Source organism: Equus caballus, chromosome 3 (assembly GCF_041296265.1).
Source record: "Equus caballus isolate H_3958 breed thoroughbred chromosome 3, TB-T2T, whole genome shotgun sequence".
In the NCBI taxonomy this organism is placed as follows: domain Eukaryota; kingdom Metazoa; phylum Chordata; class Mammalia; order Perissodactyla; family Equidae; genus Equus; species Equus caballus.
The window spans coordinates 31,025,078-31,049,638 of NC_091686.1; the positions used below are offsets into that span (position 1 = coordinate 31,025,078).

General features: G+C 41.7%; 1 protein-coding gene across 1 annotated transcript in view; it reads left to right on the forward strand.

The window, feature by feature from the left end:
- The window catches only part of CDH13 (cadherin 13), a 993,386-nt gene that overhangs the window by 844,695 nt on the left and 124,130 nt on the right, over window positions 1-24,561 (forward strand). The window contains 1 exon segment of the mRNA NM_001109812.1: window positions 8,573-8,713. Coding sequence (NP_001103282.1) covers window positions 8,573-8,713 — 141 coding nt within the window.

The window sequence follows — 24,561 nt, forward strand, 5'->3', positions numbered from 1 at the left end:
CCAATCTGTTTGCAATATTTATAGACCAGGTGTCAGGTGCAGCTAACCTGGAGAAGAATGTAGTCCCTACTTGGGTGCCATATTGCAAGGAGTCTTGCTTTGCTCAGCCTATCTGGGTAAAGCTGATGAGTAAATAAATAAGTGAATTCCATTATATCTTTGCTATAAATCCCATGTTAATATTTCTCATTAACAATAGTTCAAATGTTAAACAACAAAGGGTCTTGTTGAAAAAGACTTCTTATAGATTTTTCTTGACTCCTAAAGAACAATTTATAAGCTGGAGCCAGCTCCTACAGACTCATGATAACCGATTGTGTATATCACTTTCCAGCTATGCACTCAATGACATCGTATTGGCAACTTGAAATCAGCCATGAAACCACCAAAATTGACAAACATTACAAATCAAGAGAATCTGTTGTTAAACATTTTCAGGCACACCACTCTATGTAATTCATTATTTTATAAAAACATATCTATAATTGACTAATTATTGCAGTTATGATGTGCCAGGCACTGAATTCATAGCTGGGAGATAAAGCTCTAAACAAGACAAGGTCCTTGACCTCACAGAGCTCAAACGGTCAGAGTCAAGATGGCCAATAAACAAGTCATCAAGAAACAAGAATATTACAGACTGTGAGGAGTGCTGGGGGAAAATTATATTAGTTGTTTATTGCTGCCTAACAAATTACCACAAAACTTAGTGACTGAAAACAATAGATATTTATTTTCTCGCAGTTTCTGTGTCCAGGAGTCTGGACATGGCTTGGCTGTGTCCTCCACTTAATGGGCTGTCCCAAAGCTGCAATGCACACGTCTGTCCAGACTCTGCAGTGGCATCAGGAGATTTGACTGGGGAAGGATCCACGTCCGGGCTTGTTCATGATTGTTGGCAGCACTGAGTTCCTTTTGGCTGTTCCTGGAGGCCGCCCTCATTTCTTGCCAGATCTTTAGAAGATTTTCCGAAGATTCTACTACATAGTGACAGCAGCCATCTACTGAGTATTTGCACATGCCAAGCTCTGTGCTTAGCACTTTATGTTAGCTTTCTAACGGTCACTTACCAGAAGTATAATTATCCTCCCCGTTTTACAGGGTAGGAAATGGAGGCAATGAGAACTTAAGAAAACTTGACCAGGATCACTCAGCTACTAAGTGGTGGAGCCAGGGGAACAGTAGTTGAGGAAATTTTGTCTGTCTCTCCCTAAGCGTCAGCTGCCCTATTATGGACTGAGGTCCCTACCTTCATGGAGCTTCAGTGCAGTGAAGAATGACCACCAGCAAATGAGCAGGAATTAGCCTGGAAGGAGTAGAGGTGGAAGGTCAAAAGTAAGAAAAAGTGGGGTACAGTGGAGAGAAATCCAGTCCGGAGAAAGTGTAGAGAGAGCTGTGGAGAGCGGTTTAAGACAAGGCAAGAGAAGGATGGGGTCCTGTGTGGGTTGATGGCAAAGCCTTTCTCCCTGTAATGTTTACTCATTGATTTCCCCCCACAGCTACCATTTTGCTTGTTATTAGTGATAAATGTTGCGTTAAATGCATACTCGTGTGGAAGTCACTGTCGCTGTGTAAAACATCAAGGGTCCGGTGATTGATTATGCGCCATATTTAATGACACGGTTTGACTCTTTTTTTTCCTAGATGAAATGTTTGATTTTCAAATCAGTGTGATCTGTGAACCAGGCCTGTGTCCTCAGAGATACACCCGAGGCTTTTTCCTGCAAACACACCATCTTCCTTTCGTTTCTAGGCTATAGATTAACTGGTAGCTGGTAGACACCCAGGAGGAGGGAGGAAATGCAATAGAAATGTATGACTGTGGAAGTCGAGCCAGGAGAGTGGCTTGATTCTCTTCAATATGTCTTGCAGATCAGATAGCTTAAACTAAAATCAGAGCAGCGAATTTAATTTTCCCACTTTTGACACAGCGTGTTTCTTGGTCAAAAGAAAATCCCGTCTCCTTGGGCTAGAGCTCCCCAAAGTATAAGCCATTCTCTGAGAATAAATGACTCTGGTTGGGAAATGCCACTGATACGCTCAGACTTTTGAGGTATAATTTAGTTCAGGGAAACAGTAATATATCATCATTATCAATAACGAAAGTAAATCGCCCCTCTCGCGGGCTGCGTACTGGCTTGGCGTGGGGGTCAAAGGTGTGGTCCTTGCCCTTGAAAACTTTGTCATCCCCTTAAGGAGATAGTAAATGGGCAATCAAAATAAGACCGAACAGGAAATATCGACTTCATACCAGTCAGGGTAGGTTAAGCACAGTAATAAAAGTCCCTTAAACCCACAGAATGGCTTGTTTCTTGTCTACAGCAGGTCAGCGAAGGGGCTCTGCTCCACGTGGTCATTTGGAGCTCCAGGCTTCTTCCTCTTGGGAAATAGAATACATGCAGGATTACAGGGGAAGTTTAGAGGTCATGCCAGTACATCACTTCTGCCCCTTTTCCATTGGCCAGAATCTGTCACACGCGTTCGTCTTACGGTCTAGCTGTATGCCCCAGAGTCAAAAGAAATAGGGTTTGGTGAACAAGTAACACTGGCTTCACCACAGGTGCCTTTGGTTGCAAGCAACTAAAACTGATTCTGGCTGGCTTCAGCGCCAAAAAGAATGTCCTGAATAAACACCGGGGTGTGTTACAGAATTGAGGAAAGAGTTGAAGCCAGGAGCCCGCGTAGTCCCAGACCTCACTGGCAGAGCTCGCATCTTTCCGGTTAGAGCAGTGCCTGGAGGCTCTTTCTATTGGAGCTGATCACGCCCATCTCCCCTCTGAGTCTTGAATCAGTTGAGAGAAATAAACACAAAAATCAGGTGAGAGTCCTCCACAGAGAGTGCAGCTTGGCCTTGAGAGGACAATGGGGTTTCCTGCCCCCTGTTCAGTTCACTCCCCAAGTGACAGAGCAGCTGGACAACTGAAGGTCCCATCTCCCAGAGACAGAGTGCCTTCCCGAAGGGCAGAGACAGTACAAGGCGGGTAAGTTTCCTCCCAAAACATTCAGGAAGGCAAAAATCCTTCTATCGGGCTTAGGAGTACCACAGAGAGAGCCAAGAAGGTTTGCCCTACATCTATCTCTGTGCTGCCATGTTCCACATTTCATATTCCCAGAATCCAGTTGTCCTGGCTGGGATTAGGGAGTCAATTGTGAATCAGTCAATTAGTGCAAGGGAGACAAACGTGACACATGGCCACTGGGGTCTGTTTTTCTGAATCAGTGGTCCTACCCAGAGAACGGGGCTGCTGTGGGCTGCCTAGGAGTCTTTTTCAGCAGAATGACAACAACAGAGCAGATCAGACTACTGATCGGTACAGAAATGAGTATGAGTGTGTATATTTCAAGGAACGCTGACTACGGGAGCTGGGGATTTAGGGGAAGACTTCCCGGGAAAGGCACAGCTGGAGTGGGAAGTAGGTGCGAGGGGCATGGAAGGGGTTCCAGCTGTGCAGGAGCGCGGGGACCCATGCGGCATTTTCTCTAGGTCTCTGACATCTCATTGGTTATTTGGCTTTTGTTATTGTTGTCATTGTGAAAGCAATAATGTTTATTACATAAAAATCTCCCAACCCTAATAGGCCAACGGACTTTTTATTTTAGAGATGCTTTTAAAAGAGAAAACTTGGAAGCAACTCAAATAAATGACAATCCAATAGGGAATGATTGAATAAAGTAGGATGGGTCCATGCAGTGGGCTGTTGTATAGCTGTTAAAAAGAATGGACAGATCTGTAAGCACTGAGATGAAAGTGATAAAGTAAAGCAAATTATGCAGCTGTGTGAATATCATTGTTTAAATATGTGTGTGTATAAAATGTATGTGTGTGTGTGTGTGTACAATGTATAGAAAAAGGAGGAAAACAACAGACTACTAACAATCCTTGGAGATGGGGCTGAGGGAGAATCCTCACTTTCCACTTTAGAAATAACTGTCTAGTTTCTATTTTCATTACAATAATTGGATATTTTGTCAATAATAAAAACATTTTTAATGGTAGCCTTAAGTTGGCCAGAAAATTGAGACTTTGAGAACATTTCATCGGAAACCTTACAATTTATCTACTTAATAGTCTAATTGATTTTCTACTAGGTTTTCTGCTATTTCCCGTTGCAATCAAAAAGTTTTATTTACTTCAGGAAATGGGAATTGGCTGGTTCATTTTTTAGAGTTATTCATAAAATTTGTTAAATTACAAGAGAGTTACGCCAATGTGTCCTTCGGTTGTGCTGTCATAAGGATTTGTGCACCCCTCTGCCTAGCTGGGACTCCAGTGTGCTGCAGTCTAGGGGAACATGCCTGTTCTTGGCTCTAAACTTCTCTGAACTCCGTGAAGAAAGGGACCCTGCATTCCCGTCCCTATATCCCCAGCACCCAGCACAATATTTAGGCTAGGTGTTCAATAACATTCAATTGAAAGAAAAAATTATAATAACTTTCTCCAGCCCAAACAAAAATCGTTCTGTGGATGGGAAAATGTTAAAAGGAAAAATAATATATTCATGACGTGATTGGGATGCTGTTCTGAAGAGCCTATGGTGACACTGTAGTATGATATGATAGCTCTTACACTTTCTTGTGAATAAACAGATAATTGATCATAGCATTAGTTGCAATATTAGTCAAAACTCCCTTGTTGCTATTCGCAGAACATCTAATTTAAATACCTTAAGGAAAGGAGAAATTTATTAGCTCATAGAACTCACAAAATCTAAGGGGTAAATTCTGGCTTCAGGGATGACTACTAAAGAGGTCAGGTGAGGCTAGAAGAACTCCATCCCTACCCCTCAGTTCCGTGTCGTCTTCTTTCTCAGGCTGCCTTTCTCTGTGTGGTTGTAAGTGGCCACTACCGGCTTCAAGTCCAACAGAAAGAGAACTTCTTTTACCTAAGAGTTCTAAAAGAAATATGTCCTGGAGTTGAGTTTCGATCCTGGGTGGCCTAACTTGGCTTTTGTGCTCATCACATGGCTGTGTGAGCGGGAGGTCCTGACTGTCCAGGCCTGAGTCGCATAACCATTCCTAGATCAGGGATAGAGTCAACCCTATCTGAACTCCACCTGTGCTGAGAGTGAGGAAGAGGTGATGCCCCCATAGGGATTATAGCATAGATGCCAAAGGAAGCAGGAACGGACACTGGGAAGGCACAGCAGCACGTACCCACTACAGTGAGTGCTTGAAGCTGCCTGGAGTGCGTGTCCATAGAAAGCTGTGCTGCAAGTTGGAGAAGTGCGAATGCTGTGAGAATTCACATCCTAGTTAGACAGGTATCATAAAGTCATGCTCGTCCCCCAGTTTGCTTCATAGGCAAGATCAGTGGTTCTTTAGGGACAAGCCATGCCTGGGATCATAAACTAAACATTCTGACAGGACTGATATGAAAATTGGTAAGATCTTCTTGGAAAGCAATATTGAAATATGAATAAAGAGCCTTAAAATATTCATGTTCTTTGACCTAGTAATTCCACTTCTTGGAATCTATCATTAAAAAAAAAAATGTCAGGGGGCCAGCCTGGTGGTGTAGTGGTTAGGTTTGTGCACTCCACTTTGGTGGCCCAAGGTTCACAGGTTCGGATCCCAGGCATGGACCTACATACCCCTTGTCAAGCCACGCTGTGGCGGTGTCCCACATGCAGAATAGAGGAAGACTGGCACAGACGTTAGCTCAGCCACAATCTTCCTTAGGAAAAAAGAGGAAGATTGGAACAGATGTTAGCTTAGGGCCAGTCTTCCTCCCTCCCAATAAAAAGGGTCAAAATGTATTGAAAGCTTCCTGAATAAAGACGTTTATTGCAATGTTATTTAACATTTTCAGAATTTTTAGAAGACTAGACATAACCTAAGGTCTTAATAATAGAAGATGAAGTAAATTATAAATTATGCATATGATTGTTTTATGGAACTTTTAAAATAGTGTCAAGGAATTACCTTAGTAAATGATATTACATGGGGAAAATGATATTGTTTACCGTGACCTCTTCGATATTAAAAACAACCACATAATTTCTTATTTTCATGATTACATGCTTCCAAAAACATGCAATGTTTTATTACAAAAGTAAAAATGTTATACAAGAAATTAGACCTGGCTAATGGTTCGTATGTCCAGAGACACTCAGGGAAGATTTCTGAAGATGGGCCAATTTATTGGTTTTATATGGTCGAGCTGCAGAATTAATGGCAAATGGTAAATCTGATCCAACTTGTCAATGATGCTAAGTAGAAAGTCACTGACATTGGGCTGATGAGTTTCCGGCTTCAGCTTGAGAGTAGGTGGCATTTCAAGCACCTTTACTGAGAAGCGCCACTGAGCAAGGCAGAGCCAGAACCGCCCAGAGCTGGGTTTGGTTTTAAATCGTTTGCACTCAGCGATTACAGAATTGTGTGACCTTCACCCCTGGTGGAGCTCCTTTTCAGTACATCCGTGTATCAAATCATCACATTGTACACCTTAAACGTACACAATGTTCTATGTCAATTATATCTCAATAAAGCTGGGGGAAAAAAAACATTGTAAGCGACCCTGACCAAGAAGGGCATCAGCAGCCCACTCATCCTCTCGAATTTAAGAGTTTAGAGCCTTCCAACCCATCCGACAGGACTGCCACTCCTTATGTTAGAAGTTCTTGTCAAGAAACAACCACTTGAAGGTGCCTAAGGAGCAAACAGCTAACTGCCCTTTAAAACTACTTCAAAATGTTGGAGGCAGTTAGCATTGAGCTATTAAAATTTCCCGTGTAAACTTCTGGCCTTGGAAGGAACTCAGAGTTCTCCCTTGTGTTTTTGTTCTTTGCTTCCCGTGGTATTTCTTAATTATCGGTTGGTATAAACAATGACTCTTGAAGCCTTGGTACTGATGGGACTGTTTGCAATTGGTAGGACCTTCAACAACAAAAATTATTTTTATTTTTGTTATTGAAGTTGGGTCAACTCACACTCTGTGTGAGTGATTATGAAACCAACCCAACTGGTTTAAGTGACTAAGGAAAATTAATGCCCAAATGAGCGGAAAAGTCCATAGGCAAAGGCATGGCATGATGAAGTGGCCCCAGTGCAATCATGGGACAACATTTCTTTCTCTCCAGGGTTCAAGTCTAATTCTCTCGGTAGGCTAGGTTCATTTTTGGACAGACTCTCCTGACCCCACACCTGCTGTGGCGTAGGATGGCTCATCTAGCTCCCTGCCTCAATGCTTGCAGGTTCACGCCATGGGGACACGGAACTTCCTTCTCCCAACTGGGAAGCATAGGTCCTGCCCTGGACTAGTCCTTGTGCCCCAAGGATGGCATGCACTTATTGGCTTCTTCTAATCGGGGCTCACTCCAAAAGTTGGTCAGAGTAGAAGGTGGGGAAAGTCAATCCAACCCACACCACACGGGCAGAGGAGAAGGGACTGGTAGGTCCCCAAAGGAAAAGTGGGGTGTTGCCTTACCAGAAGAATGGTGTGCTGGTCGACCAAGACAAGCAAATCCAGCACGGAAGACAGTTTAAATGCAGGGGTTGTTATTTACCAACCACTACACTCTTCTTCATCTTGGGGTCAGGACCCTTGGTTAGTTGAATGTTTAAACACAGTAATGAAATATCTGTCAAATATTCAAATGAAAAAACTTATGTCCATTGAGAGACAATAGTGGAATATTGCTTGCGTTAAATTTATCAGATCATGGCTGGATGAAAATGCATCTTCCAGGGGCCAGCACAGTGGTGTAGTGGTTAATTTTGAAGTGCTCCACTTCAGCAGCCCAGGGTTCACTGGTTCATACCCCAGGCACAGACCTACACACTGCTCATCAAGCCGTGCTGTGGTGGCATCCCACATACAAAAATGGAGGAAGACTGGCACAGATGTTAGCTCATCAACAATCTTCCTCAAGCAAAAAAAGAAACTTTGGCAACAGATATTAGCTCAGGGCCAATCTTCCTCACCTGAAAAAAAAAGAAAAGACTCTTCCAAATTTAACATGACATGAAGGACTAAAATGACTATGAATGACATAAAAGAAGTACCATACAAGTGACTCTAAACCTCAGGTGGTATTTTTTCACCTGTAAAATGGGAATAATAAATGCAATTTAACATGCTTTTTGGAAAGATTAATGACGATGATTTCTGAAAAGTCCAGTAATCCAATGCCTGGCTCATCAGATCATTCAGTAAAGATGAGTTCTGAGAGCTGCCATCGTTGTCCTAATCTCATCATCAAACTTAACCTCATTTCCGGATCAGTTTCATGAGGTTGCTGTGAAATGACATGTATGGGTGTGAACATCAAATGTGCCATGTATACCCAAACCCTGGAAATGAAACATTCTGGAAGGTACCAAATGTCCCCTTAAATACGGACAGAAAATAGAGTCCATCCCCACAGTCACCTCCAGTCTACCTAGTCACTGCCTCGTATCGGAGAGATTCCAAACACTCATATATAACAATAGGTGAAAGCGTCATGGCTGATAAAGATGCCTGCCCTCCACAGAGGAGGGCAGAGAGGCAGCCTGAGCAACACACTTGCCACCTAACCAAACCCAAACCCAAATCTAATGCCACCTTCTCTGTTGTGTTTTTGCTTTGTAGACTCTGGAAAATCCCAAGTATGAATTAATCATCGAGGCTCAGGACATGGCTGGACTGGATGTTGGATTAACGGGCACGGCCACGGCGACAATCATGATCGACGACAAAAACGATCACTCACCGAAATTCACCAAGAAAGAGGTAACCCCTGCTGAACACTGCCCTCGCTGTCACAGCCATGATTGCTGATCAATACTAGTTCCGCGTAGCCCCGCCCCTGGTGGCTTCCCGTTTGCAAGATCAAAACACTCCTTTGTGGAGAGAGAATGGTGTTTTGCTAGAATACTTTCTCATATTTTTATCTGTTTGTTTTTTTTTGTAAAGCTGAAAATACCAATGAGAACAAAAGCATTGAGTCTTGTCAAAGTCCATGAGAAAATAACTTCTAATGCCGAAGTGCCATTTTCAGAGTTTTATCGGGATTATTTAGTGCTAAGTCATGCAAGTCCCATTGTGATCGTAGCATAACAATAACAATTTTTTTCAGCAAGCACAGATTGAGAGGCCAGACGGAACAGCAGCAAGAAAAGAAAGCAGATTTTCTTGGCAATAACAAGGTGGCCCAGGAGCTTATAAATAACCCCCAAGTTAGCTTGTCTGGGAGAGGCATTCCTCATCCTCGGCTCCGACGCTTTCATGACTATGGATCATGGTTGTCATTTCCCATTTATTCCAGTGGAGCAATGTTTGGGGACTGGCTGAGTATCCAAGATTACATTCAGTTGCCGAATTTGCATCCAAACTAGGAAGTCATTTGCACTGTGCTTCTGATGGAAATGTTCTAAGATCATGGTTTCTCTGGGGATCAGGATGAGGGCCAAGGATTTGACACCCCTCTCACTGACCAAGAGCACAGAACCAGTAATGACAGCCCCTCCCGACTGCTGAGCCTTTACTGGCATTCCACCACCACCAGGGGGCTCTCCGCCTTCAATCTGTTGCCTCATTTGACTGTCTGACGTTGGTTTCATTAACCACTTTTTACCAACGAGGGAGCCTATTTTAAGCTCAGAGAATCTAGATGACTGTCCCAAGGTCATGGGCAGAGGAAATGGCAGAAATGGGATGTGAACACAGCTCCCTAAGAGCCAGGCATTTAGCTGCAGCTCTGTGCTTCCTCGTTGGCTCTTGATGTTTTCCACCCTGCCACGTGTTTAGAGAAAAGACCCATGTCTGGATTTGCAGTTGCCCAACCCCTCTCTGGAGAGCCCCGGGGCCACCTGAGATGCTTGGGGCAGGTGGGCCCTCTTGGCCTCCTCATTCCCCATTGACGTCTCCACCTCAGCAGCCCTGCATGACTCATTCAGGAGGTGAAATCTCCCTCTCTCCGGTGGTGTCTTGGGCACTCGGGATTCCAACCTCAAAACAGCCGAGTCCACAGTCGCTGATGTGGCTCCATTCTATTGTTCCCATGACAGCATTCCTATAATTGCTAATACAGGTTGCTTACTATTCCCATGTTTCTCAAAATGGTGTTCCGAGAAATTAGTTCCACAAGGTACAGACTTGTAGGGCAGGGGGTGGGGGGGATTTCAGGATCAGACAGATGTGGAGAACATCAAGTTGAATAGTTTGAAAGATTTCTTTTCCTGCAGGACTTCTGAGTACCTGTAAGATGCTTTGTGTTTGTTTAAGAGGAGCAGGTATGGGCTGTAGGGTTTCTCACTTATTTGGCCTGGGGAGAATTTTTCCTGGACCCCCTCATCGTGTCTTATTGAGCTGGTGTTCATAGAATGTTCACTGGGGACGTTGGTTTATCTGTAGATTTCTTGTGAACTTATTTCAAAAAAACAACTCAAGGCGCATTGTAATATTCAATATAGACATGGTAATGAAAGTAAAAGTGAGGTAACCCCAATCTAAAATAAGAAGAGCTACCAGCGTTACCAAGTGGGTGGGGTTAATTAGTTACCTTAGTTCAGCCCTGAATTGGGCTCCTGTGACTCAGGAAAAAAAGAAGTGTGTGCCCAGTCATGGACTAAATACTGTGGGCGAGAGGCTATTTTTATTGTTAACACCACTGAATTTAAGGAAAAATTTCATGTAGATCTTAAAGTCAAGTCATAGACCCTGAGTAGCATCATGGGAAATTTACTCACCTGTGGATATTGGCAGAAGCACAAAAATTCTCTTCCAATGGACATTGGACAACAAGCTTGGGATTCCTGCAGGGCAGAGCTGATGTCCCAACTTGCATAGAGATGTGAGTAATAAAACGAGAGGAATGGGTAGAAGCAAGTACATCAAACACTTTCTCTTAGATATTACATGTCCCAAAGGAGTCTTTGTCCAATTGGATCAATTAAATTCACAGTAGAGTTTTCTAGCATGCTCCTGAAAGGCTGATGCTCTTTGTTGTCGTGGAGGGAGCCACACATTTTGGATACCAGAAGTGCTAGAGGGAGTGTAACAGAGATGTGACCGGGTGGGCTCTGGTACCAGAACTGGATTCAAATCCCCCCCGACCAGCCATGGGACATGAGCATGTTAACCATCTACATTCTCCTTTCTTCACTGTTAATGGGGCTGATCACAAAGCCGACCTCATTAGGTTCTTGAGAATGTTAAGTGAGCTGATGATCAAAAGCACTGAGACAGTGCTTGTCACCTGGTATTCTCTAGAGTGTTGGTGATGAGAATAGCGGTAGTTAAGAATGTGGTAGTGAAGACAATGGTGATGAGGATGGAGGGATAAAGCAGTGAGGAAGATGGCGGTGAGGAAGGTGGCGGTGAGGAAGGTGGCGGTGAGGGAGGTGGCGGTGAGGGAGGTGGCGGTGAGGGAGGTGGCGGTGAGGAAGGTGGCGGTGAGGAAGGTGGTGGTGAGGAAGGTGGGGGTGATGAGCAAGATGACGATATGATGACGAGGATCTTTCTAAACTGTAAGAGACCAACTGACATTCTTAACTAAATAGCCATCTCCCCTCTCTGTTGAAAGGCTGCTGTTTTCCTTTAAAGTAATCTATGAACCTGCCCAAACACTTCAAAATATGTGGTTAAGACCCTAGAGTTCCAGAGGAGAAGGAATTCTGGAGGAAAGGTGGCAGAAGCTGGAAAATGAGTCACTATGAACGAAAGGAAAAAGGCCAAGAGAAGCCTGTTAGGGTGAGGACTCAGCCCAAATGTAGTGGTCTCTAGGGTGTGGAAGAGGAGGAAGAGGACAGAGCTGTGGCCTTGAAGCTGAAATAACTTGCAGAGATAAGGTCAAGGTTCAGGCACTCCAGAATGGAAATAGTGGTCATGTGGGTTTGAGTCTAGGAAGCTGGCCAAGGAGATGTTGTCTTATACAAGTTTCAACATATCTTAGGACATTTCTTAGGAAATCCGTAGGAATATATGGTGGTTGTTTTAATTCTTTTTGACGTGATCTTCTATCTCCAGAGAAATGCATTGTTTTAATGTTTCAACAATCTGTTGAAAAGAGAAGTTATGGTTGGCCATAAATAATAGAGACTGGAAACAACACTGTGCTAAGCAAGACAAAGGTATAGTTTCTCTCACATAAAAGTCTATAGGTGGACAGTCCCAGGCCAATATGGTGACAAGATGACATTATCAGTTTCCCCAATTCCTTTCATCCTTCTTCTCTACCTTCTCCAAAGCTGCCTCATGGTACAATAGAGTCACTGCAGCACCAGCCATCATGTCCATATACCAGAAAGAAAGAAGCAGGAAATGAGAAGGGAAAAGGAGGACATTTCACCTAAGTGGACATCATTTAAAGAGCTTCCCCCTAAACTCAAGTGACTTCTGCTTGCGTTTCCTTAGCTTCCCATTTCTGTAAGAGAGACTGAGAAATAATTCCAACTATCTTTAGTTGTCATATTGCAGCCCTTGGTAATATAGGGGAACTAAGGAGGGAGACATTTTAAAGGTTATTTTAAAAAGTAAGTTCTTAGTGCAAAGTATTTGCTGTTTCCCTCTTGTTTGTTTACACTGACTATAACTCACTGAAAGTAAGGCCCACCCCTCTCTTGTTCTCTGTTGCATTCCCAGGAGGCACTCAATCATTCAGTATTTACCAAATGTTTCCTGAAGATAATTTTAAGTTGAGAACAGTGTCATTGGATATGATGAACCAAGGTCGTACTTAAAATAGCTACTGATACATGAAATCAATTCTCACTCATTGACTTTCACGAAAATTTGGGTTAGAAGAGTTAGTCTCCCTGTAAAGAGTCTTCGGGGAGTTTTCCTAGTAGTTTTTACACATGGCATGAACTAAATATTAATTTTGCCTTTCCTAGATTAGGTATTTTGAAATGATTTCGGGAAATCTTGTTAAACTCTCCTAGCCTAGAGTTTGAATTGTAGGTGAGGATCTCAATCCCATTTAGATCAAAGTGACTTGTCCCTTCCTCTAGCTATGGTTTATTTTTTTTAGAAAAGACTTCTGATTTGTGCCTAGAAGATGGTTTTGACTGTGTTCTATACTGACTGAATAACTCGTATTTTCACATAAACCCCAGGTCACGAGGATCAATAAACTCTCTATTAATTTTAAAAGAACGTGTTTGTAAGTGACTATAAGATTTTTTTAAATTGAGTTGTTCTTCATATATTCAGTCAATTAATTTTCAGATCTTACCCTAAAATTGTGATTGGTAATTTAAACAATAACAGGATATTTTTGGCTATTTGATGAATTTTTTCTAAGATAAATGTTTCAATATTTGAGATATAACATTATAATACCTGTAATAAAAATGGCATAAAGCTTAAAACGTCCTGTCCTCCAGCTGGAGGATGAGAGATGAGTAAATGCTCCAGTTTTCACCACGGCGTGAAGATAAATGGCACGAGCTGGAAGCCAGCAAGCGGAAACCGAGCCACCCGCAGGTATTCACACTCAGTTCTCAAGTGGATGCTGGAATCCAGTCTCCAATTCCTGAAAGCCAGTGTCAGGTCTTCAAGAACCTTGATGCCTCAAGATTCTTATTTTTCTTTGGATGATTAACTTTTTATAATGAAAATATTTTATTAATTAACCACCTAATTCACCCTGTAATACTTTTTCTCTTACGTGTTTTACTGCAAACCCTATGGTCTCTTTTTTTATAGAATAATTATGTAGTATCATTTCCTCTAGGAAGAAAACAAAAAGTCTAGTCTTTCCCCTAGCAAGGTAGATAGAAACTTGCTCTGTATTATTGAGAGTTTAGAAACATTTTTTTTCACCTTCACAACACATTTCATTATTGGAAAATGCATGTAAATTTTGAGAATTGTTAAATTTGAGAGAATCTCTATCAAGTTTCTGTCAAATATACAAATGAGCTATATAATTTCAAAGGCTCTTGTGTAAATTGTTGACATTTGTTAACCATGTCATCCGTGGTGGTCATCCATGTTCTTGTTTTGAGGCATATTAAAAGTTTTATATTATCTTTTTTTTTTTAAAGATTTTATTTTTTTCCTTTTTCTCCCCAAAGCCCTCCAGTACATAGTTGTATATTCTTCGTTGTGGGTCCTTCTAGTTGTGGCATGTGGGATGCTGCCTCAGCGTGGTTTGATAAGCAGTGCCATGTCCGCGCCCAGGATTCAAACCAACGAAACACTGGGCCGCCTGCAGCGGAGCGCACGAACTTAACCACTCGGCCATGGGGCCAGCCCCCAAAAGTTTTATATTATCTTTATCAATGTTGGCATGGCAGGTCAAATCACAAGAAATTTAGATCTTTACCAATGTGTTCATTATGATTCATTTCTCCTCATTAGTAGGTTTATCAAACAATCAAGGAGCCATTTTATTTCTTAGGTTAGAAATTTACTTTTTCCTCTTAATGAATTATCTGATGCGGAATGATGTCAGGATAACATCTATTTATTTCATTCTTTAACTTTATCACTTTTGCTTCATATTCCATTGTGTTTTTTTGAGATATAACTCACATACCCTAAATTTCACCTTTTTAAAATGTTCAATCATTGGCTTTTAGCATGCTCACAAAGTTGTGCAGCCATCACTACTATCTAATTTCAGAACATTTTTATCACCCCATGCCCGTTAGCAGTCACTCCCCATGCCCCTTTCCCCAAACCCTTAGCAACTTCTAATCTTCCTTGTATTTCTGTGGACTTGCTTATTCTGGACAGTTCATATAAATGGAATCGTGCAACATGTGGCCTTTCATGACTTGCTTCCTTCACTTAGCATATGTTTTCAAGGTTCCTCCATGTTGTAGCATTTCTTTTCACAGCTGAATAATACTCCATTATATGGATAGACCACATTTTGCTTATCCATTCATCCACTGATGGATATTTCGGCTGTTTCAACTTTTTGGCTATTGTGAGTAATGCTGCTATGAACATTCGTGTACTGAATTTTCTCTTAATTCCTTAATAATTAGAATGAAAACGAATAGTAGAATGAAAAAGTTACCCATAATATTGCTCCAAATTAGGAGTCTATAATTTCTCTCATTTTATTGAAACATTCTGAAATATCTTTCTAAATTGCAATTAATATAGCTTACTCAAGACTTATGGAGTCCTTTTTAATAACCATATAACTTCCATACAAACAAGTACACAAATACTGAGTGATTTTGTTCTCCACAAGTCGAATATGAAACCAAATCAAGAAATAGAAAGTGACCAGCAGCTCAGACGCTTCCTAAAACTCCTCTCAGCCACTACTGCCTCAAAGTCTATTACTTAATTCCACGTATTTGGGGTTTCCTTGTTATTTCCTTGTTATTGATATCTAGCTTAATTCTACAGTGGTTAGAGACCATACTGCATGTGATTATAATCTTTTGATATTTTTGAGACTTTACAACAAGCATGTGATCAATTTTGATAAATGGTCCACGTGCTCTTGAAAATAATGTGAATTCTACAGTTGTTTAATATTCTTATTGAAATCTTCTAGAGGTTTTTTTTTGTTAATCTTCTTGTTCTATCAGTTACTGAAAGAGTAGTTATGATATCTATGATTGTACATATATCTATTCTCCTGTTAGTTGTATCAAATTTTTATTTGAATATTTGAAGCTGTGTTATTAGGTGCATACAAATTTAAAATTGTTATATCTTCCTGATGTATTAACCTTTTATTATTACAAAATTTTTTGCTTTAACATTTGCCTTGTCTGGTATGAAAATAACTACCCTAGCTTTCTTTTATTTAGTGTCATCAGGCTGTATTTCTTTCCATCCTTTTCTCTCTCAAGTTTTTTGTAATCATATATTAGAGTGTGTCTCTTAAAAACAGTGTATATTTGAGTTTTGATTTTTTAATCAATTCTTATAGTCCTAGTCTTCTTACTTGGATTATTTTGTCCATTTACATTTAAGGCGAGTACCGTATATTGGAGTTTAAATCTGCCAATCCTAATATTTGTTTTCTATTTGTTGTACCTTTCGTATACTTCTTTTTTCCACGTTTCTCACCTCTTCCTGAATTAATAGTTTTTTTATCATTTCATATTCTGTTCTGATAACTTATTTGTTATACTTCCTGTTCATATTCTTGTAGTCGTTTCTGAGAAATTGACAGATACATCCTCGACTTACAGAATCTAACATAAATTAGCATTTTTGCCACTTCCGGTATTCTTCAAGGACCTTAGAACATTTCAACTCCCTTTATCTTCTTATCATCTTTTGAGATATTGTTGTCATGTTTTAATTCTACATATATTTTACATTTCACAAAAATATTACTGTTTTATATAATAAATATCCATTTATATTTGCTCATTTATTTACCCTTTATATTATTATTTATTCCTTCATGTCTCTGTGCTTCCATGTGGGATAATTTTCCTTCTGATTAAAGAATACCTTATTATTTTAAAAATAGTGCAAGTCTGTTGGTGATAAATTCTCTCATTGTTTGAGTTTTTGAATCATATTTTCACTGGATGCAGAATCTCAGTTGACAGTTATTTTTTCTTGTAGTACTTTAAAGATGACATTTCATTGATTTGTGACATCTATTAATGTTTGTTGAAAGGTCAGCTGTCAGTAGTACTTTCTTCTCTATTGAAAGAGCTGTGGCTCTTCTCTCTGGCTGCTTTTAATAACATTTCGTCTTTACTTTCCAACAGTTTTGCTATGGCATGGTTTAATTTATATTTATCATGCTTGTTCCTTAAGCATGTCAATTCATAACATACGTCTTCAAATAATGCTTTTACCTATTTTCTCTCATCTTTCTTAGTCTGTCTCTATCACTTTCTCTCTATATATATATGCATATGTATATATATGTATATACCAACTTTCTATGCTTCTGTTGACTTATTTGCCAGCTCATCAATCCTCTCTTCTGCTACGTCTAACTGCTATGTTTAATCTACTATTATACACATCTACTGATTTCTTAATTCTACTTATTATATTTTAAATATAATTTCCATAATTTATTTTACAGATTAAAATTCTCTGCTCAAATTTTCCCTTTTATCTATCTTTTATCAAGTCTTTCCCTCTATTTTCAGTATTTTTCTCTTGGTTTTGGTCATTTGTTATGGCCCCTTGGCATGCCTAGAAATTTTCTTTGTTTAATTATGAACAACATATGTGAAAAATTTTTAGAGATTATTTGGGCCTCTGGCTGGTGTAATATTCCTCCAGAAAGGATTTACTTTTGCTTTCTGTAAACCAATAAGAGCAGAAAAAGATGGCTTTAAATCAGATGGGACTGGGTTGGTTCACAGCTGGGTTTTAGTCTTTTATGAGACTAATCTACTTCCTGGTTTCCCGTAGTCCCTGGGTGCAGCCTTTCTGGGGCCTTAACTGAAAGTCTGGTATGTTTACAAGGGCTCTTACACCTTGGAGACCCTGAACTTCAGTTGTTGTCTTCTCAGCCCCATGAGACTGCTGAAAGCTCTGCTTGGCTTCCTGGCCTCTCAGCCAGTACTTTCTGCTCAGATCCTTAGCCCCTTGTCCCTATGCCATTACAATTTAGAAAACGCCTTAAGGGTTGAAGCTCCATAGAGTATTGGCCTCACTTCAGTGAGCTTCCCTTCTCTGCAGGATCTGATCCTCAAGTTCTGGCTGCCTTGATACTTCTCCAGTGCTTTCAAAGAGACGAGGCGGGAGAGTTGTGTTAAGTCCATATTCTTGAGTTATTCTAGATTTGAGGGTTGTTCTAGAAGAAGCTTGCCCTGATGACCATCAACAAAGAAATAAACCTGGATTACTATTTTAATATAGAGTATCAGAGAAAGCAGTAGACATTGGGTATACAAAATTCACTGTGGCACAAAACATCGTGATATCTTCATTAAAAATATGGATTGAAGAAATATAATTAAATGGTTTTACAGTGCCCACCCCCTCTCATATCATTTGCTTCAAAATCAACTCATTTTAGTAACAAGTTTAAAAATTTTGTATGTCTTCTGGGAAGTTGAACTACGTAATTAAAGGCAAGTGTTGATTTCTGATTCCCTGACTCTTGAGTTGACATGAGTATCTGGAGTTTTCTTAACTCTTTTGGATCTTTTTATTTGTTTTTGGTGGTTTGTGGGTTCCAGGTATGAAGTTAGAAAATGCACCTTTGTGTGCCATCTTTTACTAAAAGTCTAATTGAGGTGAATATATTTATCCACGTCTCCAGGATTCCATGCAAAATATTTGAATGCTTCAAATGAAACTCTCCTACTTCCATAAGAGTTTTCCTTAGAAGAGCCCTCAAAATTCAGATGTGCCTGTGTGTAAATACTGACCACAGAATTACACATTCCTGCTTGCTCAATAGAGATTAATCCAGAAAGCCAACCACATATGTCTTAGAAGATCCAACCTATTTCAATTATCTGACTCAAGTGACTTTTCTGGAGGGTGGAGTCCAAGACATTTTAACAACCAGATAAATCTTTAAGATGATTAAATGTTATTCCAAATAGCCCAGACTCACTCTTCCCGTGAAGCTTTTTATAGCCATTATGGCAAAATAGGTGAGACTTTTTTCTGGGATGCTGTGAAATCACATATCTGACAGTTTTCTATGCGGCTGAAGTTTTAAATAAAACCAAACATACGCTATTGGGATCTGTACCCCCTGTGTTGTGCAGTGGGATGGGGGAATCCCAATATGTAACGAAATGGGATATTTGGAGAGAATAGAACAGTGTGATTTCAGTGCACAAGTACCACTAATTTCGATCTGTGCAAACAGTAACCTTCTTGAATACATCAGTTCCTGGTCCATCTTTGTCCAAGCCAACACCTTGTCCAAGGACTCTAGAAGCTATCTATTGAAAATTGCATTCCCAACCTCCCACCACATAATTGAAGAGGGGCTAGCTGCACACAGCCAACACCCACGTTCCCCATTTATCTTCGCTTGGAAGGGCTGAGTTTTTGCTTTCTTCTCCTGTGCCAAGGTCATAGAAAAACAAGAAATCATCAACTAAATCTTCCAGTGTGCAAATTTCAGAAGTACTTGAAACAGCAGGACTACAGCTGGATTTCTTGACTAAAAGAGAGTGAAGGGAAACATTGGTACAAATATAAGCAACACTCTATGAATAGAAGCCATCATCCAAACAGGAGTCTTCCAGCTAAGGAAAAGGGTGGTGTGTGCTTGCCCAGATTTAATTGTTTGTAGACAGCAGGGTGAGAGATTCTGCATTGTTGAAAATGCCCATGTCGATTATAAACTATGTGTGTGATGCCAAAACATCTGGATTTTTTTTTAAGTGAAACAATGTAATCTACCCTGTGGCTGGTTCTTCAAGTGTCTTGTAGAAGTAGACCAGACAGCCAGAGGATTTATTGCATTAATCACTCTTTCGTAATTATATTCATGATGTGTTGATCCCTATCACCCCTGTGTGAACCTCTATGCAAATTCTGCCCCTCTGCTAACCCTCTGGTTACGCTCTGAGGGTCAGCGCAACTCAGTGGCAATAAAAGCCACTACAGCTGGCAGAGTCTCACCACTGAGCCACTCTGCAGCACAGTGGCCTCTGAAGACTTCGTCCATCTGTTTCTTTTCAAAGACGAGATCCTCACACTAAGAGCAACAACCACAAAGATAGAAAACGTATTTTTTTGAACGCTAAGAATGCAACATTACTACTCCTCTATAATGCAGCTTGCAGGAGAACTTGAGTTCAAAACTAGAAAGCCAAGAGCAACAAAAATGGAGCGTGTTGGAAAATGAATCGTCCAAGCCCACACTGCACCTGGAAACCATTTTGTACTACACGACGTTAGAAATAAGATCGCTGGGTCTTGTGTGTTGGTGGTTTTAAACACTGTCCACCTGGTCACAGCCTACCTTCGTCTCAGGCCACACAGAGGTTCAATTTATTCCCCAAACATGCCAAGCTTTGGCATGCCTCAACACCACTGCCCATCCTGTTCTCTTCTTGGAATGCCTTTCTTTTCTTTTGTATCTGGAAAACTGCAATTTACCCTTCAACACCCAAAGTATATATCCCCCAGGCGAGTTGCTGCTTCTTTCTCCTGTTCCTACACGCACTGGGCATCCCCCAGCATAGTATTATCACAGTGCCTTTTAATCATGTGCTCATATTCTATCTTCCTAACACCATTTGAATGCTTTGACATTTAGGGGCACATCCTTTTCATCACTGCCTCTATGGCCAAGCACAGGGGTGACACCGATGAATGTATTATTCATGCAGCAAATATTTATTACAGCCTATTGTATCTCATCTTCTAATATACTATTAAATTTTATTCTAGTCCAGATTAAATAGTGTTATGTGTATCCCATTATATGTTGTTACATAATATTCTATTATGTATTCTATTCTATTCTAATATGTACATATTTTAGTCTAATGCTTACCTTCTAATGTGCCATAAAATTAAATTATTTACTCACTTATTGTCACTCTCCCCAAATTAGAATGCAAGCCCCATGAGAAGGGAAACTTTTCCTCTTGTCCCTGCTCTGGCCCCAGCACCCAGCCCGACGTGTAGCAGATGACCAGATAATAGATGGATGAGTGAACACATTGTAAATGTTTGACAGTAAGCCACAGAGGCAACCGAAAACTTAGAGGCATGTTGTTGGAGGGACTTTAGAAAGAATCTCCTCTAAGCCCCTGGCTTTAGAGACGAGGGACGCTGCTGAAGGCAGACAGCAGATCCCAGGCCAGTCGCATCGTGGCACAAAATGCTGCTGCCAGTGAAAAATGAAGGCCCTACAGTAACACAAAAGTCAGGAGCAATGCTGAGGTTTATCATCTTACGTGGTGCCCCGAGAGCCAACAGGGTGGGAGTTAAATTCCTTTCCAGAAGTGAATAAATGAATCTGCATGAACTGCAGAGAGCCCTAAATCTGCTTCCCTACCAGGCACGTAAAAAAAGAAAGAAGAAAGAAGAAAACTCAATGTTAATAAATAATATATAAAGGAATCTTTAGAGTGGAGACAGGCTCAACTTATCCTGGAAACCTAAAAACAAGAAAGAAAGAAAATATTGCACAGCTCCAGAGTTCTGTATGGGTTCATTCTTATAAGTGGGATTAAACAAAATAATCCAGAATTGATTGTAATATGTTCATTTGCTTCCAAACTAAAATCTATTTCTGTTTCAGACTGGGTATCAGTTTTCCCAAGGTTGGCAGTGTTTTATTTTGCTGTCGACCTGCCCAGATCTAAGATAGGAATTATAAGAAGTATCTTCTTTAGTCTGTCTTACCTGATGTACCTATATTTGTATATCACACATCATCACATCATACTGTTGCTTTCCAGAGTGCATTCATTCCTTCGTTCATTTATCCACCAGCCCATCCATCACACACGTATTCCATGCTTCCTCTTTGCCAGGCACTGTGTTAGGCTGGGATGCAACACGATGAGCACAGCAAACATGGCCCCTGACCTCTTGAAGTTACAATCTAGAGTGGGGACAGCCAACCAGCAAGTAGCTACAGATGGCCCCTCATGACAAGACAGAACGGGGTGAAGCCACCACGAGGGGAACAATGTGGGCACCGACCATGGACTTCAGGGAAGTCTCCTCTGAGGTGACATCGACAGTGACTGTGTTTGTGTCCTAGAGCTACTGTAACACAATACCACACACTGGGTGGCTGGAACAATAGACGTTTATTCTCTCGCAGTTCTGGAGGCCAGAAGCCCGAGATCAAAGTGTCTGCAGGGTGGTTCCTTCGGTGGGGGAGTCTGTTCTTGCCTGTCTCTTAGCTTCTGGTGGTTTGCTGGCAATCGATGGTGGTCATAGGCGGTAGATCCGTCACCTGAGCTCTGCCCTCATCCTCAAATGGCCTTCTCCCTGTGTGCATGTCTGTGTCTAAACTCCCCGTTTTTATAAGGACATTAGTCATATTGGATTAGAGCCCACTCTAAGACCTCATCTTAACTTGGTCACCTCTGGAAAGAAACTATTTCCAAGTAAGGGCACGTTCTGAGATACTGCCATTAGGACTCCAGCATATCTTTTTGGGAGACATAATTCAACCCACCACAGTGAGCCCCCGATACGCAGGAAGTCCCCGAGGCTGGGAAGAGCAGGTCTTGCTTGAGGAACCGAGAGCTGTGCAGCATGGCAGGAACAGCATGAGACGGGGCGAGGGATGTGAGACTAGACAGGACGGCAGGGGCCAGACCCTACAGGCAAGGCAAGGAGGCTGGATTTGCTGAAGCGCAGTGGGAAGAGGAAGACCTGGGTAGACAGTAAGAAGGGTAGAGGACAACGTTCCAAGACGCAGAGTCCCCACACTGCTCCAGAACATGGTTGTTCCACGGGGTGAATCATTGGCCAGAAGATTGCTGGGGACGATGCCACTAGTCACACGTGACCCCACTGCCTACATCCTTCACAGAACTGGGAATAACACCGAGGGGAAAGCAACATCTGCAGACATTTACGGAGTCATCTTTAAGCTTACGAAGACCTCGCACACCCCACATGATCCCTCTCACCTAACATCTGGACAGTCCGGTGAAGGCAGTCTGCTGGGCGCCCCTGTACAGATAAGAGAGCGCTGGCTATGCAGGCCAATTCCTTCCCCAATGTCACGGGGCAACTGGATGTTGTGATCTAAACTTTGCGTCTCCTTTTTGCTTGCAAATTTAAGGAGAAGTCTTTCTTTAGGTAGCAAGCTTCTCGTCAACAACAGCAAATGTGTAATGAGTGCTTATCAAAGGCAAGACGGCTCATTCTCTCAGAAGCTCTGTCTGCCCAGCGCTGCCTGGATCTGCTCTTTCATCCTCTTTGCCGTCAAACAAACATCCAAAAGCCAAAGCAAACACCTGAAAACACTCGCTTTGCACCAGGCGGGGTCCACGAGCTTTACGCACCCTCTGTCGTTCCCTCCTCCTGCCAATCCTGAGACAGGAACTATTGCAGTTATACCCATTCCATGGGTGTGGATACCGAAGCTCACACAGCTGAAGAACTTGCCCAGAGTCTGGCTCCCAGGCTTTCAACCCTGCACGAAGCTGCCTCTGTGCCATGAAGGGATTACCATCTCACCCACTCGGTGCCAGCACACCCAGTTCTCAGGACGTTTCTGCCTGATTCAGCCCCAGCTGTTATCTTCCTGCTCCATGGTCTTGCCCTTTGGGCCAGCTCTCTAGGATTCCTCGCCAGGGCTATTCCCCAGGGAATGCCCATCCAGTTTTTCTCGTGACGCTTGTGTGCCAGGGGCTTGCTGAGGAACCCGGGTTTATAACCTCCAGTCTCCGCTCTACTTGAACTTTCTGAACTTCAACTCATGGCCTCCTGCTTCTTGTGGCCTCTCCTTCCTCTCTGTTCAAGTGAGGACAATGTTTTGTGCAAGCCCTGGATATAACCACGGCACAAACAAAAATGCTCTGGGCTCCCTGGGACAATCTAAGCGACTCTTTCTCCCTCCGCAGTTTCTTCAAATTAAAAAAAAGAGAGAGAGAGATGTCTTTTAATAGCCAATGAATTTGATTAGCAGGCTTAAGTCTTTATTCTGATAGGTCCAGTGGGCAAATATAATAATCATGTCTTATGAGCAAAGAATAAATGAAAAACGTTTTCATCCATAAAACCAACTTTTTTAAGCTAACAGTTATTAAGTGCTTGTCTGCGTGCGGCCCTGTGCTAAATGCTTTTGCTTTAGGCATCTTAATTCATCTAATTCTCACCACAGTCCTATGATAGAAGTACTCCTATTACCCCCATTTCATCAGTGAGGAAACTGAGGCATGGGGAAGTTAAGAAACGCACCCGAGGTTACAGCGTGGTGGGACCGGGACGCCAGCTCAGGGTTCCTGAGCCCTGCCCTCAGCCGCTACCCGATACTCACGATACTCACGGTCTGAGTTCCCACACATTGTCCCAGCTCTGTGGGATTCAGAAGTGCAAGGAGCCAGGGTCCCTGACAAGCACACCTTCTCTTAGGAGACCTCACAACCAAGTCGAATAGCCTATGTTGACCCAGCAACGTTCTAGAAAAGACATTGACGTTTCCACTTTGTATACATTCATGTGCATATCTGTTCAAAATCTTCCCGCATCGCCGTCGATAGCTTATATGTGCACCAATGATTCGATCTCTCGATTGAAATCCTAGGTTTTACTCACTGAGGAATTTGGACAAAGGTCTATAAAGCAAGAAAAACTTTGGTTCATTAACTAGGGTCATTTTTATACTAGTCCGCTATCTCTGATAGCAATTTTTAAATCTTTTAAATTTATGACTGTCGTTACTGCAGTTCCATAATCATTAATGAGATAATATGCTCCTTCGAGTTCAGCAGCCTGCGTGCATTTGATATACTTGCTCCGCGTTAGCAGGGTTGAAAGTGGCCTCAGCTCTCGTTCATGCACTCCCCGCATGCCTATCTAAGACAGGCAGAGAGCTGAAGGCTGGAGCCTTAAATAAGGTGGGCAAGTCCCTGTCTTCTTGAGGCTTAGCACGGAGGACAGATACTAAAGTATTGCAAGACGGGTGCATTCCCAGATAAATTCAGAGAGCTTCAAGGACAGAACCTAAGGAAAACAGACCTAGTCTCGGATCTGGAAAGGTGAGATCAGGAAGTAATTTCTCATCTGTTAAG